Source organism: Montipora capricornis, chromosome 12 (genome assembly GCF_036669925.1).
Source record: "Montipora capricornis isolate CH-2021 chromosome 12, ASM3666992v2, whole genome shotgun sequence".
Lineage (NCBI taxonomy): Eukaryota > Metazoa > Cnidaria > Anthozoa > Scleractinia > Acroporidae > Montipora > Montipora capricornis.
This window is the reverse complement of record NC_090894.1, coordinates 32,832,438-32,850,018: the sequence shown is the minus strand read 5'-3', so window position 1 is coordinate 32,850,018 and position 17,581 is coordinate 32,832,438. Positions and strand designations below refer to the sequence as shown.

The 17,581-nt window shown below is 39.8% G+C and overlaps 3 protein-coding genes across 4 annotated transcripts in view; 1 reads left to right on the top strand and 2 right to left on the bottom strand.

Annotated features, from left to right (window-relative positions):
* Nucleotides 1-636: 636 nt before the first annotated feature.
* LOC138025694 (uncharacterized) lies at nucleotides 637-2,615 on the bottom strand. Its single transcript, XM_068872870.1, has 3 exons — nucleotides 2,163-2,615; nucleotides 1,521-2,115; nucleotides 637-1,430 (listed from the first exon to the last, which is right to left on the bottom strand). The coding sequence occupies exons 1-3, from the start codon at nucleotides 2,613-2,615 to the stop codon at nucleotides 637-639; spliced, it is 1,842 nt and encodes a 613-aa protein (XP_068728971.1).
* An 840-nt stretch (nucleotides 2,616-3,455) lies between these two features.
* LOC138025693 (uncharacterized) lies at nucleotides 3,456-4,715 on the bottom strand. The gene has a single exon (XM_068872869.1). It carries the CDS (start codon nucleotides 4,713-4,715, stop codon nucleotides 3,456-3,458), a length of 1,260 nt encoding a protein of 419 aa, XP_068728970.1.
* A 6,921-nt stretch (nucleotides 4,716-11,636) lies between these two features.
* Nucleotides 11,637-17,581, top strand: part of LOC138027365 (ryncolin-2-like) — a 6,029-nt gene continuing 84 nt past the window's right edge. The window contains exons 1-4 of one of the 2 annotated variants that reach the window (XM_068874944.1): nucleotides 11,637-11,795; nucleotides 15,915-16,173; nucleotides 16,416-16,796; nucleotides 17,132-17,581. The exon at nucleotides 17,132-17,581 is cut by the window's right edge and continues 84 nt beyond it. In XM_068874944.1, the coding sequence (XP_068731045.1) occupies nucleotides 15,945-16,173; nucleotides 16,416-16,796; nucleotides 17,132-17,388 (867 nt within the window). In that variant the 5' untranslated portion in view covers nucleotides 11,637-11,795; nucleotides 15,915-15,944 and the 3' untranslated portion in view covers nucleotides 17,389-17,581. Of the gene's footprint in view, nucleotides 11,796-14,047; nucleotides 14,177-15,914; nucleotides 16,174-16,415; nucleotides 16,797-17,131 lie in introns of those variants that run through there. The other variant, XM_068874946.1, reaches the window with a different exon arrangement.

The window sequence follows — 17,581 nt, the reverse complement described above, 5'->3', positions numbered from 1 at the left end:
TATTAACGTAGCCAGTTGCACAGGTTCTACTATGTAGCAGGTAGGCATTACACGTGCTTTTTAGCAGTAATGAATGAGGCTTTAACAGATTTGGCTAGTGCAGGTGTACGTTATAATCCGAGATCTAGGAACAAAGTCTTTATGTCCTCGTTTTACTTACAACAAGACCGTTGATTTTATGACCTTGAGCGGCCGACTACAAAGAACGCGAAGATTACTATCGCGACATGAATAGCCCCTTTTAGTACGGTCACGTTCCATTAACCGTATTTTACCGATAGGGCAGTAAAATCTCATTTAAAGAGAAGAACAGATAGTGCTTGTTTATGTGCATGCAACATGTTCTTATGTACATCTTGCACCATCTTGGCAACTTCAGGATGTCCGTGAGGCAAGATTATTTGATGCTTGCTCTGTTCGGGAAGATCAGCAAACTGTAGTCTCCCACCAACTCTTAATACCTGATCATCTCTGTCATAATAAGGGTCCAGTTTCAGGAGGCGGCTGTTACTGGGAAGTACCTCTCCAGCTTTCAGTTTCTCGAATTCTTCTTTGTAGACCACTTCCTGCACCCACATACAACATTTAATCTCGGCTTGCCTCACCTCGTCCGCCGACAGTTCCCTTTCACAAGACCTAGACTTGAGTCTTAAACAATTTGACCGCTCTCAATACATAAGCAGTTACTCGAATCAACTTTAACCATGTCCCGTAGCGTGACATATCAATCAGTGGTTCTGCAACGACTGCTGTATACACATGGGTAGTTCTTTTTTCCTCGCAAGCTTCGGCGGGAGCAGCTTCGTTTTCGGGTTGAGCGGGTAGTGGTTCACAAGGCGAAGACATCCATTGGGGTCCATTCCACCACAAAGTGCTTGAAATCATATCACTACAGCTTAATCCACGCGTCAACAAGTCTGCAGGATTCTCCTTACTTCCACAATACCTCCAACACTCAGGATCCCATGTTGACTGTACCTCAGCCACACGATTGGCAACAAATGGCTTCCAGGAAGAACTCTGCCCTTTTATCCAATGCAGTGCCACCATACTATCTGACCAACACACAACCCTAGCCACCTTCATTGGCAAAGCCCCTACAACGAATTTTAGCAACCTGGCATTTACAACTGCTGCTAAAAGTTCCAGCCTTGGAAGTGACACCTTCTTAATGGGCGCAACTCTGGACTTCGATATTACCAGCTGTGAGGATACATTGTCTTGCTTGTCTCTTATTCGAATGTACACTGCTGCTCCATACGCCTTGGGGGAAGCATCTCCAAAACCATGCACCTCTACCACAGAGTCTTGCGTAATACGATTTCCGAAGCATTGAGGGATAGTCACATCTTTTAGCTGCAACGACTCGGACTTCCAACTTAACCACTTTGCTTTAGTGTCGCTATCTAACGGGTCATCCCACTGTAATCCTTTCAATCACAACTCTTGGAAAAGGATTTTGGCTCTAACAGTGAAGGGTGATATCAGTCCCAGTGGGTGAAACATTTTCGATGCCAGACCAAGTAGACTTCTCTTTGACATTGGATCATGGAATGAGATGATTCCACTCGGTGCGAGGAATCTAAAGTGGTCAGAGTTCAAGTCCCATGACACGCCAAGTGCCTTTAGGGGGTCGCTCGAATTGAACTCCACGAATGGCGATGAGGCTCTTTTAGCTGGGTCAATAGCATCCATTACTAGCTCTGAGTTACTTGCCCACTTGGTCAAATTGAATGCCGCTGTCATCATAATTTCTGACATTTCTTGTTGAAGCTTCAAAGTTGAATCTACTGTATCGGCTCCTGTCAGGCAGTCATCCACATACATATTTTGTAAAATTTCTTCTACTGCATACGGGGACATTTCTTTGTATTTGTTTACATGATCGTGGACTGTAGCCATTGCAAGGAAAGGACTTGCGTTCACACCGAAAGTCAATCTCTGCATTCTGTACACCTTTGGTGCTTCGTTAGGCTGTAAATCTCTCCACAGGTAGCGGTGAACATCTCTGTCCTCTGGTGCTAGTTTGACTTGCAGAAACATGATCTTTTCAATGTCTGCTATGAGACCAATTTTGTGTGTTCTAAATCGAATCAGTACAGATGCAAGGTTCGGCTGTAAAGGAGGACCAGAAAGAATACAATCGTTAAGGGAAGCATCACCTCCTCTCGTGCGGAAGTATCAAATACGATTCTGCATTTTGTCGTTCTTTTGTCATCACGAATTACAACATGATGCGGTAAGTACCGCACAGTTCCATTGTCATCCCTCTGATCAGGTACTTCCTCTGCAAAACCTTTCTCTACATATTCGTTGATCGCTGTTTTGTAACCCTTAGCTTTCACAGGGTCTTGCCTTAACTTTCTTTCAACACTTTCCAGGCGTCTCAAAGCTTGTGCATAATTACTTTCTAGCTTTGGAGGATCTCGTTTCCATGGTAGTCGCACCTCATAGTTATGTCCATCAAAGTTCAATCCTCTATTGAAGTAAGCAACAGCACATTTTTCCTCTTGTGACATAACAGGATCCTCGATCTCTGCAATACCAATTGATTCCAGTTCCCCGAATCTTTTCAATGTTTCGTTAACTCTACCGTTTTCTACAACTGTCAGCATGGATGAAGTTTGCCTTGATTGGCGGTTTACTTGTCCCGTGATAATCCAGCCGAGGCAAGATTCCACAGCAACAAGGGACTCACTGGAACTACCTCTCTTACAGACCCCAGTCACAAATGAGTATTAGTGTTCTGCACCAATAAGAACATCTACTTGAACTGAACCACGAGGATAACTATCTGCAAGACTTAAGCCTTGAAGATGAGAGTTCTTATGGAAGTCCATCTGTACTGGCCCGAGAGGATTACAAATTTTGGAAATAGAAAGGGCCTCTATCTCCACCATTGAATCTCCCTAATTGGTGAAAGGGTAAATTTCACTCTTTGGAATCTCTTCGTTTCGCTGGTTTCCCCACCTAGCGTTGTGACACTTAATAGCTCTGAGGGACCTTGCAGGTCAAGGGCCTCTGCAATGTTCTTTCGTATAAACGAACTTTGACTCCCTGAATCTAGTAAAACACGGACTGCCATTTCTTGACCCTTAACAATTAACCTGGCCAATGCTGTCTGTAGGAATGTTTCTCTCATAGGTAATGCAGGCTTAGTTGAAGCCAATCCACTTAAACTAGTGTTGCTTAGGTGCCGAGGTGTAACAACTGACTGCTGCCCATGCAATAACCAGTGATGTCGGTGACCACAATTCGCTACAGAACACTTAGGATGGCGACAAATTCTGGAGAAGTGCTTGTGGTTGCTAGGTTTTAAACAATTGAAACACAGTTTGTTCTCTTGCACTAGTTTCCATCTGCCATCAAGTGATTTTTCATTAAACATTGGGCAATTTTGTGAGTCATGATCTGCCTTGCAGAAATGACAGTTTGGCTGTGTTGGAGGGCGTGTTTCACCAAGTAGTGCAGAACATCTCATTCTCACCACCCATTTTGGGAAATGAAGACTTTCTTCGGTTTTCTTTACTTTTATCAGAACTGTGATTGCCTGTGGTAATGTTCCCATTTGAACTTCTTTCTCCTGCTTCTTTGGACACAACTTGTCGGTTAAGAAATTTAAAGAACAATTCAAGGCCTATTTCATCTTCTTGAGTGTCTGCAAGTGTCAACTCCCATTTTTCCAATAACTGAGGTGGTAACTTGGTCTCAAAAAGGGGTAACAAAATACATCCATGGCTCATTGGATCTTCTCCAAGAGCCTCTAAAGCTCTAGTTCTGTTCATAAAGGTATCATAGAGATCTCTGAGGGAGGATGCATTAACAACTGACTTAGCATCCATCTTGATGACAGATTTCACTAGAAATGAGATGATCATACGTTTTCTTTCATACCTGTGTTTAAGGCATTCAACAGCTGCTTCATAATTTGCTCCGGTTACTTCAAATCCGTCTATTGCTTTCAAGGCATTTCCAGTTAGCACCGAGCGTAGATAAGTAAACTTCTGAACATTTGGTAAATCAACATTGTTATGCACTGCAGCTTCAAACTGATCCCAGAAGTTTTGAAATTTCAACACATCGCCATTAAACTTTGGCAACTCAATTCTCGGTAATTTCAGATTTGAGGATACACGACTGTCACGGTATGCAATATCCTTCGAGGAGTGATCTCCCACATCGCAATCTTTATTTAGGAATTCATGAGCAGCATCCACAGCTTTATCTACTTCACTCAGAATTTTTCCCCATCTTCGGAATTCCTCCTCCATCATATCCTCTGCAACAAGCGCGATTAATTCATTTCTCAGTTGAAGATAATTCTCACGGTACACAGTTAGCCTTTCAATTCTCAATTGTACTTTGATTTTGTTGCTTGCATTTTGACTTAGATACCGTGGCAAAATATCCTGAATCAACGCATCCATATCCATTTGCAAGGCTCTGGCTTTACGTCTAATTGAACTAACCTCCTGAATTTCAACTTCACTTTTCACTTGAAGAGGTTCCATCGAAGCCTCGGCGAAATTCGAACCTTCCTTTAATTCTGGTGCAATAACATTTGACTTCGAATCACACTGAGCGTTCACTAACCTTTCCAGTAAGACTTTTCTCTTTCCAGTAGTCGGCCATCCCTTTTTTCCAAGCATTTCACGAATTTGATCGACTGTGAGTTGAGATAAGTCTTCCATTTTGCTCGAGGAACCGGTGGCCATGTGGTTGCAACTGATGACCTTGCGAAGAATTACAAATTTACTGCTGAAATATTTCCTTTTCTCCGGCTGTGAAGGACCATGTTAGAATTTACGACGAGACACTGAAGCGTACGTAACACAACTTTAATCCACTGGACTCGGCTACACATCGATTTACAAAGGGGATGTATACGAGTGAAATGCTACGACGTACAAAAACCTTCGATAACAAGAGCGGGAACAACAACGAAAGTCACATGACACTTTAAGTCCTACACACTAGGGTGGGGTTAGTATAACTATTCACAGGTCCAGTCTCTCAGGCTTTTTTGTAACTCTTCCAGAACGAGTACGGGCTGTAACAATACTATCACATTTGAACGATTGCTGTTTGACATTGAATCCTTTGCAGTGCTTCGTTATTTGTTCGTCACGCAATGCTGTCATCCCATTTTAGGGGGTAGGGGTAGGGCAATTTCTATCCTGATACGTAACCACTTGGAGCACACAATCTTGTTGATTAGGAAGAGAGTAAAGTAAGGGAATGAAAAGAATAACTAGTTAAACTTTGTCTCCTGAATTGTCATCTGTTGTCATTTCTTAAGCGACCCGCTACTTACACTGAGTAACACTCTAGGGCTAAACTCGTTCCTAGGTCTTTTTGCGCTGTGCAAAATTTCTTTGATTACTTTTTCCCAAAGAGTTTGAACGAAATCCGAAAATTCACCCGAGTCTATAAATTTCGCAACTTCCACAAAACCAAACAATGCAAATACAAAACGAAGGCGTCTTATTTTATTTTATTTTTACAACTTGGCAGAATTTGTTTTCGAATACTTTTGCGGACAGTCCGAGCTTTTGCAAACTTTTTTGTTTTCTCAAATAAGCCTCGTTCGATATATCAATGTTCTAACATGCTCCAAGGCTTTCGGGTCAAAATTGTAACTTTTTAAAGTTTCTTTTGTCTCTCAATTCCCGAAAGAGACTTGGACACAAAGAAAACAACACCACAAAAAGACGTTTGTCCCGAAAGCCTCGGAGCCATGTCAGAATATTGATATATCGAACGTAGCATATTGCTTTTCGCAACATGACCTTACCGTTACCCTGGTACCATACGCATCATCTTGCGCGCGCTTGTGCTCCCCTCCCGCTCCCACACGTGCTTTTTTGGCACGACAAATCTTTACAAACCCCTACCACGGTTCGCAGTTTTTGTCCCGCGTCCGAAGTTCTCCGCACGGAACAAAATGTCGCAAAATTACTACCTCAAGCGTTTTGTGAGATTCCGCCATACCAATAAAGAACTGATGAAGGACAGCCATAAGAAAGAAAAAGGAGATATTGGACTAGACCAGGAAGAACTAGCGCGTGGTGGGACTACTTTGTTAATGAAGTGGTATTACCTGAACATTTATTTCACATATGCACAATTCCACGTCCAACTCGTTCTTATCGCTTTCGAACCTATTAGTTTGGGCAAATGATGCCAATGGGAAAATTAAACGCTAGTTTGAGCGGAAATAATTTGCTTCGTTTTCTTCGAGATCAAAACTTATTAGTATGGTCGGGACCTGAGTTACAGCTCTTTCTGGGGTCTTCGAGGCAAGTCCCTCACGTATTTAAAAACACAAAGGAGATTCTCTATTCCTGCGGTGATGATCGGGGCTCTTCAAGAAAAACTTGCCCATGTATAGTGGATGAGGTCTGTTGGCCCCAGCTCTCTATGTTGAAGATTGCGTTTCAAAGTGATTCGTTAAAACTGCAGCTACCAACTAATTTCGTCAGAAGATCTATGTAGGGCTTCTTTCGTTTAACGTTGATTGTTGAGATGTCAAGCTGATAAAAATTACTTGTCTTGGAGGATCTGCACAGAAAACTTTGCGAATATAGAGCAAGCTGCGATTTCACAAATGTTATGCGTATCGTACATGATCGGATGCTGCAATGATATTTCTGCCATGACTTCGTTACTCAATTCTTGTATGTTCTGTTCATGAATTTTATCCAGCTCTTCGGCGTGTTCATCTTCTTCGTCCCCAGATTCAGCAGCTTGGACAACTTTCTTTGAAGCAAGGCGTGAGAAGAAACTTGCAACTTGCTGAGAAGTTAAATAACTCGAAGCATCAAATCTAGAAGAGCCATCTGCGTTTCTAACTTTTCTCATTGACTTGGAAACATTCGAGGGATCAGCTTTCTTTCCAGTCTGTTCGCCGATTTTGAATACTTCTGTCAGTTATTGTTTCTGGTTTTCATTCAGTCGGGTTCTTTGAGTACTGGAGGATTTCAAAGCCCAGCCCATTGACAACGATGAACGGGAATCCGGTACCTTAGCTGTACCAGTATCCTCTACAGGATTATCAACAGTGGCAACACCCTGTTCTAGTTTTGATGCAAAGGACATCATTGCCTTATCGAGAAGCGTACACTACTACGCTACTCACTATCTATCACAGAATAGATACTGAGTAGCGTAGCAATTCAGAGAATTATTAGATTTATACAACAACAAAAAAACGGATAAACATGCAATAAATTGTTTCACTTATCCTAAGAGTGCTCAATACAAAATATGCAAAGCAAACTGCGAATATGGAAACAAATATTTATATTTGTTTTTTTTATTTTTATTTTTGTTATGTTATATACCTCTACCGGTATACGTACCCGTCAAAAAGGAAAGCATTGCGTGACGAGCTAATGAATAGGGAGCTTAAGCACGCGCGTTTTTGAGACGCGGACGGCAACCGGAAGAGAGCATTTCGCGTGCCAGGACAGTGGTGTCTCCCAAACTTTTATACTTATCATCTCTAAAGGATAAAAGATACTTAGCAATGTAAATGTGGTTGTGTGAAGATAAGTTAAAAGGGAAAACATCTCACTTCCGGTTGCTGTCCGCGTCTCAAAAACGCGCGCGCTTAAGCTCCCTAATAATTGTGCTGCGGGTGCCGACACGCCTGAGAGCAATGGTCGCAATCAAATGTAATATGTTGGTCTAGCAGGTTTAGTACGTACAAAGCAAGCAACTATCTGCAAATCACTTAGCAGTTGTTGACTTAGGTAGATGCAGTGGTGATCATTTGCCCCCAAAGATGATCACAGATTATGGTATTCGACCATTGAATACGTGTGCAACGAACGTTGTGTATACAGAAGCAAACTTGACCGCTGAAAATGCGACAAATGGTGAGAGAAACACGTAAAATCAGCCTTTGGACCTGCCTCTTACGGCAAATAAGGCTAGAACATTTCGAAATTATCAGCTCTGTGTCTCTTTCAACTTAAGATCGGTCCATACATCTGGCGCGTGCTTAAATATATGTGTAATGCCAGTTGACGACGGAAGGTGAAATATTTGCATTTTTTACGTACTTTGAGAAGCTCTTGCGTCGTTCACAATCATTTGCCCAAAGAAATTTTTACGCGAATCTGTAGACCATCCTTCTACAATTGGACCACCAGAAGCTTAATCCATTTGAAGATTTCGCACATGGTGAAAATTAATTGTATTCACGAAGTACTTTTAAGTGAAAGAAACACATGTCTTCGAAATTTAGTTATTTTGCACCCAAAAAATGACGCAACATTCCCCCAAATCTACCCAATACACATTTACACATTGCAAAAAACTATTTGAGTGTTTTAAAGACGGAAAAATAATTTTTTTTTTTGCATAGGAGGCTTTTGAACTTGTTTAATAAAATGGTGCGTCAAATGACGATTTTAACGGAATATGGTAATTTGCATTTTTCTTTGAAATAAAAGAATATTTTGCCGAAAAATTTATCCAGTAGTTTTTGTCATAACCTAGCCTATCTACCATAAAAATATGAACGAAATCGAATTTTCGACCCTTGCCGAGTTATGTTTGATAATTATGGGCAGGGACTCTTAAATAACTGAGAATCATCTTGGCTCTCAGAAGACATATACCTCTTACTAACCGAGTTCGAGGTCCGTACTGTAAGTTACGGACCGAGTTTTTTCCCGTTGATTTATGGCCCAAGCGCGAAGCGCGCGGGCCATAAATCAACGGGAAAAAACGAAGATCCGTAACTTAAAGTACGGACCGAGAAAACGAGGTTAGTAAGATATTTATTATATCTCTGAGGTTAACCGGCGCGCGGGCAAGGAAACTAGTCAAAGTGAAGCGGAAGGCCAAAATCCCAAAAACTAAATCTTCTTGGCTGTTGAGTTTGAAATAGTTGCTTGCAAGATTCAAACAGTTTTCAGTACAAGTTTATGCAACAGAAATGACATGAAAAACTCGCTAGATGATGTTTTGTCGAAATTTTAAATTTAGCGGGCTGTACAGCGGGCCGTACTATAGAATACGGCCCGCTAATTTAGCCAATTACAGCGCGCGTACTATCTGAGAGATATAATAATGTGAATTAAGAAGAGAGTTAACGCCTCCTTCCTTGGAAATTCTGGAGCTTTGGAACTGTCAATATTGCGGCTAGAATTTTTATCTGACAATGAATTTTACAGAGTATTTAAAAATACTCTGTAAATTCATTGCGAGATACGCGTTAAGATGCAGTTTTCTGCTATTTACGCAGGTGTCATTAAGCCGATCATTGCAAATAAAATGTCAACTTCATTTGCGAGCACATTACTTTAATCTCTCTATTCGGTTCGGCTATTTAGAACTTACAGCGGTATCTTTTCAGTTAATAATACCCGAGATGATAATCTTTGGTTCTATAGTAGATTGCTTTAGAGAAGTGACAACATTTTTCAGTACAGTTGCAATAACAGCAATAAAACTTGGAGAGTCGTCTCTGATGATGTTGTTTGTCCAACGATCAATAACAACAGATTTGGAACACTTACCATTAGCTTAATTGATTTCAAGTTAAATTTTTATGCAACGTCCTTAATTTTATCCCCACGGAAGCAATTTCCTCTATATTTTATTATTAGCCGACATTAAATTGGAATTTGTATCTTTAATCATTGAATCTCCAACAAGGAGTGTTTTAATTTCTTCTCGAGTTGTTCAAGAAAGGGAGTAAAGATCTCTAACCTCCAGCGAGACCGTTCGGAAAATTACCTGTATCTTCAAACAGCTTCGGTCCTTTTCTCTCTTGAGATAATCTGGGCAAAAAAGAGCCCCATGGGCTGAGAAATACGTACGGAAGTATTGGAAAGAAATGAGAAAACAAGGGCAAGCGTTCTTCTGTTTCCCCAGCTCAGTCTTATCGAAAAGTAGTTTTCTGCCCCTTTATTATTTCCTTTTTGGCGTGGCCTTTCCTTTTATCGGGGTGTATTGTCTCCATTTATCAAATGACCCTGAACAGTTTCTAAACCACCGCGGAAGTAAAGATTAAAAAGTGCAAAAACGTCGACCTATAGAGGGAGAGACCATTTGAACGTGACAAGCGCGTAATTTATTCTAAACGTCGGGTTTGGAGTCGTGTTCAGTAAACTTAAGGGTGCCGCATCTTTACGTTTCTGTCACTCAAGCCTGGGTCAAGATATCGTCATGCAAACAATCCTCGGAAAAAAAAGCGGAGCACAACCCGGCTGCCCTATTGTCATTTTCAATCGCGACATTTCTTCTGCCTGTTACTTCATTTTCTATTAAATTTAGTCTATTCAGTTGTATTTATCTGTTGTAACTGCAATGAAAACCAAGAGGCGAAGCTTTGTCTCCGTCAACCTTTTAATGCTCATAAGCTTTTAAAAAAAATGTCAGGGGAAAATAGGTGATATTTAAAAATCGGGAGTGGAATGTCGCGGACGAACTGTGCTGCATAGAGATCAAAGAGTGGTGCAGGCGTTTCTCGAATGGTCGCAAAATCATTTCGGACCCTAAAAGCCATTTATGATATTCCATTCGTTTGTTTTAGTAGGCTGGGCTTTTAACGTGGTTTCAAGATAACAAAAAGCAAAATTGATGACTTAGTTAAAACCTATCCATTCTCAAGATACAGGGGGAACAGTGCCACCTGAAAAAGAGAAACGGTCTCCTTGCCATTATAATTAATCACTGCGAGTTCAGTTGCTCGGTCATGGGCCATTAAAATCTTCAAGTCTATCATTTTACATCTTTCCACCACTGGTTACGTAGTATCACTGTTAAAATGGGCAAAAGAAATGATGATTCAGTTGTGTTTAACGGAAAAAGTATTTGCTCTGAGTAAAAGTATTTTCTCTTGTCTGATCGATTAAATTGAAACATTCTGATGTGAGGTGGAAAGCTTCATTGTAACGTATACTTCTCTCGAGGCAGATGACACGAAGTAGCAGTTACCAACCTACCGTTTTTCGATAATAAATATCAACATACGAAAAGCTTTAATTTTTTGGAATAGCTTTCCAACAAGAAATGACTTTAGAATTAGTTGACATTTTTTCCAAGTTTTCGTATGATTGTAAATTGGCTTTTCTTTGACGAGTACTTGGGCGGGGCGCCGGATACAACCGCGCACGATCATGCATGGGTTCGAGTCTCATGAGCTAGTTTGAAACCTCTAAATTTTTAATTCTTCTTTGCATAGTTTGTAAAAGTTTAAGCAGTCAGTTTCTCACCGTCTCTACATTGAACGATCATGCTTACACAACTAGATTCAGTGTCCTTATCTATAAATGACAAACAGTACTGTTATTTTTGCTGTTCATCCCAGACGGCCTTAAAATTGACGGGCTTCCGAGTAAATCTTGTCAGATAAGGCCGACATCAAAATCTTTTGAACTTTTTTATTTTCAAATAAGGAAAAGGATAAAGTCATTAATTAAGAATCGAAGTATTGAGCAGAACTTCATCAGTTTAATTACGTCCTCTTTTACTGCAAATGTATTTGATCAACTTGAACATAAATTATGCCATCCTATTGCTTATTTGAACATCTGTAAGCTTCCCCTATTGATAAGAATGGAAAGATTTTAACTTCGACTCTGAATAGATACACAAAAATTGTTCAACAATAGAGTACATGGAAGGACGTGATGAACTGTTTAGTTAGCTTGAGGGACCTGGTATTTCGTTTGTGTTAAATCTAATATCACATGTTTTTAATGCTGATTAACAGTACACTTTGAGGTTTGTTTGAGTACGGAGAGTGGGATTGAAGCATCGCAGAAGCAAGTAAATTCGTAAGTACTGTTCGAAATAATATAGGCTTTCTCTTATAGGAATTTCCGCAAGCTGCATGAGTCTGTAGGAGAAAAAAACTATTAATTCCCTGTCAGATGCTTTTAACACGAGTTTGCGAGTTAAGTGCATGGGATTCTGAATCCATCATTTCTTTTTCACTAATTTGGAATTTATTGGGAAAACGGCTTGCGATGATCAGACTGAGTAATGGGCCCACCAGAAACATAATATTAAAGATACATTGCTCTGTTCACCATATTCCTTTTTTTTTTACGGTCCCACCTGAATGTCCGGAAAAGACGTCAACTTAATTTTGATGGATTTTTGGACGTTTCAACTGAGGATGCAAATTGTAAAATCGAAGTTTGGTTGAACACTCAATATTGCCATCGAGGCCAAAAAAAAAAAAAATGTGAACTTTAGTTTGTTTTTTGTTTTTGTTTGTTTTTTAAAATTTATTTTTGTTAGCAATATGGAAGCTTTTTGGTCTACCAAACTTTTGAAGCCCTAACCGTATTTTATCCAACATATTTTTCTTTTAGTACGCCATTGCGTTCCCAGTTTATTATTAAAATGAAGACGTTTCTTGGAGATAAATTTTTGTAATGACCACACGTTTCACAAAATGGCTTTCAAGGCAAAAGTATTATCACCAAAAAAAATGACTTTGCATTCGCAACGAATAGACAACAACAGCAACAACAACAATTCTTTATTAAGTATAAGGAATTCTAAATTACTCTAATCTTTTCTCCGCAACTAGCGAGGGCTATTCGAGGGGAGCAAATTAAACGTGTCGAGAAATAACCTATTGCACAATAACCTATTGTTTGGAGCCGCGACAAGGGAAATTTGTCGGAAGTTGACTAGGTCAATTCCTTGCCATCCGAACATTATCAGCGAGTGAGGGAAGCGGTTTCAGGGGAGAGGAGAGCGCAAAATTGCGTGTCAGCGTGATATAGTGGATACGGGTACCGGGTAGGACTAGGTCTCTCTGGGGAAAACACATAATACGAAAGAAAGAAACTAATTACTAATTACTGGATAACAACTTAAACAAGAAAATCAAAGTTCATTTTACTCGGTCCAGGCGATTCGATTGTTGAACTAGTATTTCTAGCAGGTTCTTTGGGCGTACACCTCAAAACGCTAACACCCAGAAAAGGATTCCATCTATTGACCTTTGGCTAGGTCATGCGTCACGCAATCTTGTTCTTACATCATATCCAAGTTCAAAAGCATCAACACTATATAAAATTATTCTGCAAGCCCCTTAAGTAATTTTGCGAAGGTTTTCTCCAATATTTCTCTCCATGAAAACGGTTACAATTTGCTTTGCGTAGCCAGCCGTCGGTTTGTGTCATAAATTCAGCCGGAGATTCTTGTCAAAGTACTCTTCACATTTTGATCTCTCGACGGGGTAATTTTTCATTACCGCCAGAAATATTTTAACACAATAATTTTCAAAGGTTGTTTTTTTTTTGAAAGCTGTTGTTATTTTATGTCAAAACTCGACGTACCAATTGGGTTTCCGTAGTTTGGAAGTTGGGTGAAATTTGCGATTTTTTGAAATGCCTAAAACTGGTTTTCTTCTAAAGGCCAAAACATTCTCATTTCAACAGCTTATCCAAATTCTATTACTGTATTATAAAGAGCTAAAGTTTGTTTGTATTGTGTTTGTGTTTCATAAACAGACGACGCCGCGTCTTCCCGTACGAGCGAGTTAAAAATGTGTTATTTTCCGCCAATTTTACCATTCGAAGGAGGCCAACATGCCGTGTTTTCACACTTTCCGCAATTTCGCAAAATTTAAAAAGCTGTTGAAACTTTTAATGTTATTTTTGAAAATACTTCACTATAGAGGTTACTTGGGCAAAATATGAAGGAATTCGAAATTTCACGAGTGACGCCCAATTCTCGATAATTTCAGACATCGGCTCTTAAGAATTCTGCAAGATATTTTTTTTTCAACCAGAAGCATATGCTCGATATTTTTTTGGGATTTGCACAACCCCTCCCCTCATCAAAAATCAAATGGTCCACCCCTTAGTCAAATAAAAGGATTCAAAAAAGTGCATCATTCCCGGACAGCTGGTGTTTATTGCGCAGTGAACTAATGGACAAACAAAGAAAACAAAGAAAACACGGCAGAAACTTTCTCAACACAATTTAATTTACTGAAAATAAGAAAAGCAAACAATTCCAGGAAAAAGTTGTCATGTTCTAAAATGAAAGCATTGTTCTTAACAGTCGTTCCCACAGTTACTTCACTTAATACTAGTTCTGTTGACAGGAAAGAATCGACTACAAAAATATTTAAGAAAGGCCTGAATAGGAAATTCCCAAAGCGAACATTCCAATCAGAATTTTAACACAACAGGTAACTTGACTGTGTAAGAGTGTGGTGACGAGTTTATGGTAAAGGAAAGAAATTTATTGAAGTGTATACTCGTTCTAACGCTGGAGCACTAATTGGGGACACTGTAAACTGAAATTAACAACTAACGCAAGTGAAGTCAAATGTTGGTTTTTGAAGAGAGGGGAAAACTGGAGTACCCTGGAGATTATCGCAAAACCTCTCTGTGCAGAGTAGAGAAAAAAAAAAAGTCTCAACCCAAATAATATATAGATTTAGCCAAGCCTAAAAGCGGAGCTTTATGCTTCTGCATAAAGTACAAGATTAATAGTCATTAGTGTATGCAGTTTACAGTGATCAAACCCCTCTGAGCTGACAGCAGAAACCAAAGAAGACTTGCAAACAATAACCAACAATTTTAATCAACAACTAAAACTGAAATAACATGCACAGTAATCTCTTTCACAAAACTGTTTTCGGTTTTGACTGATAATCTTTACACCCTCTCTCTTCAGTTAAGAACAAAAGCAAAAATTACTAATTAAAAAGTCAAGCTAAAGCGTAGTAATTCGGTTCACTCAACTGCAACCTCAGGAGATTTTGCCGAAAATCGCAGGTTCGAGCTTATCAAACCGTTTTCGTAAGTCTTATCTGGACAAAAAGAACCCAAGCTATCCCAAAGAATGCTTACAAGTCCATTCTTTGCAGATAAATTTACTGCAATCCAATATATTAAAATTTATACGGCGTCGAGAGTTTGGTTATAATGTGTCTGACGAAGTAAACAATGAGAATGACAATAAATCTCGCCAATGATATCTGCTGTAGGCTTGAATTGCGACGTGTGTGTGATGGTCATCATTCCATCGTTCCGTTCGGGGTTTCCTCTTTGTGGCACCAGCGGCCGGTTGTCTTAAAACTTGTCGGAATTAGATAAAATAGTTTCCACAATGCTTTAAAAGCTCGTTCAGTGATCTTGAAGCTGTCCTTCAAAGTATTTATGTGTTCGGATGTTCTAAGGGAATTTCATGTCTGTAGAAATTAATTCGTGACTGGTTTTTTGCCTCGTCCGAAAGTTCTAGCAATCGTGACGGGTCTGATCGAAAACTTCGCATGAATTGTTTACATCAAGTAGTCGTCTTTTTTTTCCAAAAAAATTAGGGGACGTTTGCTTAAAATATATGATTCTGAAACAAACTCTGGCCAAAATGATAGACGTTATAAATGTTCACATCATTTTTTTCCCAATATCATAGTTGGCTCTTACTCACGTTAGTAAAATTCTAGCGTTCTTCAATGTGGTTTCGAAATTTCTACGCACTCTTCAGACTTTTCACTACTTTTCCGAAATATTTAGAAAATATGTTCATAGAAATGTCCAAAATCATAGTGCGCCTCGAAAGTCTAAGTTGAAATAATGGAAAATGCTACCCCACCTTCCTTCCAAACTGATATTTACGGAAAATATTCGGGGGTGCCCCTGTTCTTTTACTGGATAAACCTTCTCATAAAATATTGAGAAACTATTCAAAAGAAAGTTGTCTAATGCCTCGTGACATTGTCTTCTGCTTGTCAAATAAAACGTTTCTGCGCCTCGAGTCACTATAACGTATTGTTATTTGATTGGTAGGAATCGATGATACAGAATTCCCAAAATAGCGCCCAGGAGACAACAAAAATAGTCAAATTTGGAATGACTAGATTTACTGAAGCACAAATCTTCGAAATTAATTTATATTCGCAGTTTTTGCTTCCATTCCAGAGAAGGCTTTCCTGAAAGCATCACAGCATAATGCCATTCCAGCTAGCTCTCCTTTTTACCGGGATTTGTGTTGGGACATTTGCCAGTACTTCTGTGCAACCGACAAAAGACCCTGGGATTACTAAATCCCAGTGCACCGTGAATAATAACTTCTACGCCGGACCACACTGCTGTAAGAAGATCGAGCAGCAGCTCACTGAGATCAAAGAAGCAATCGCTGCCCTGAAAACAAACCAAACTGGAGGCTCTTATGACAAAGGTTTGCAGTTATAAATTTCAAATGCTTTGCGGTTTACTTTTCAGACATCAGTGGTTGAAGTTTTAGCATGTGTTCCCTCGCAAAAAAAAAAAAAAAAAAAAAACACTCAAATTGAGGTCAATCACTTGCTTCTAAAACATTTGCATGCCAGCTCTGTATAGTATTTTCCTCTATGACGCCCATTCTTACTTTTTAGAGGCTAGAAATAAGACAGAAATTCATTCTGCTTCTGTAATTTTCAGTCTACAAGAACTGCGCCGATGTTTACAATTCTGGTGAAAAGATTAGTGGTGTGTACAAAATCGATCCCGATGGCTTGGGAGAATTTGAAGTGTACTGTGATCACAAAACGGCTGGCGGAGGGTGGACGGTCTTTCAAAAAAGACAAGACGGCTCCGTAGATTTCTTCCGCGCGTGGGACGCCTACAAACGAGGCTTTGGTAATCTGAATGCAGAGTTTTGGCTTGGATTGGACAAGATTCACCGCCTGACTGTAAGCAGCAGCAACAAGCTTCGCGTGGATGTGGAAGACATTCATGGAAATACAGCATTTGCTGAGTACAGTTCAGTTGCTGTGGCAAGCGAGAGAGCAAAATACCAGCTGAGTTTGGGGAAATATTCAGGTTTGCAAACTTTGGTGATTAATAAACAACCCTGTGTTAATTAAGATAGACACACCTCATTTCAACTAGGTGCAGTCTATCTCTAACTGATAGAAATTCTACTGTAATGTCAGAGAATTTTATCTCGCTTTGACTGACAGAATAAGTTGTATATGTAAGCCAGTGAGTTAGCTAAAAAAACAAGAACACAGCAAACTGAAAAACCTGGTAATCATTTCACTCCTGTGGTTATAAACACATTACATCGATTTCATGTCGGTGGCAAGTAGAGACAAGAAACAATCTCAAGTGCGTTTCTCAGAGAACGGCTCTTAATTCCTTTTCTCTTTATTTAGGCATTGCAGGTGATTCCCTTGGCTATCACCGCGGCCAAGCGTTTACCACCAAGGATCGCGATAATGATAACAATTCAGGCAACTGTGCGTCAAACTACAAAGGTGGATGGTGGTACAACAATTGTCACCACTCCAACCTGAATGGTCTTTATCTTAATGGCAAGACCGATACAAGTGGAATGAGCTGGTATCATTGGAAAAATAGTCACTACTCTGTCAAGCGGTCTGAGATGAAGATACGCCCACAGAACTTTTAAGACTCCGTGTCAATGTATCACATACCAGTAACTTACTTAGTAACCTGGTGATGGGTCTTATTGGTCATCAATGAATCGAACTGCTTAAACAACCGTGTTAAACACTAACTAGCTATAGGTTTCACAACAAGAGATTTCTTGTGATTACATATTAGTAGCGTACCACACATGTTATCACCCGGTAGATTTAGAT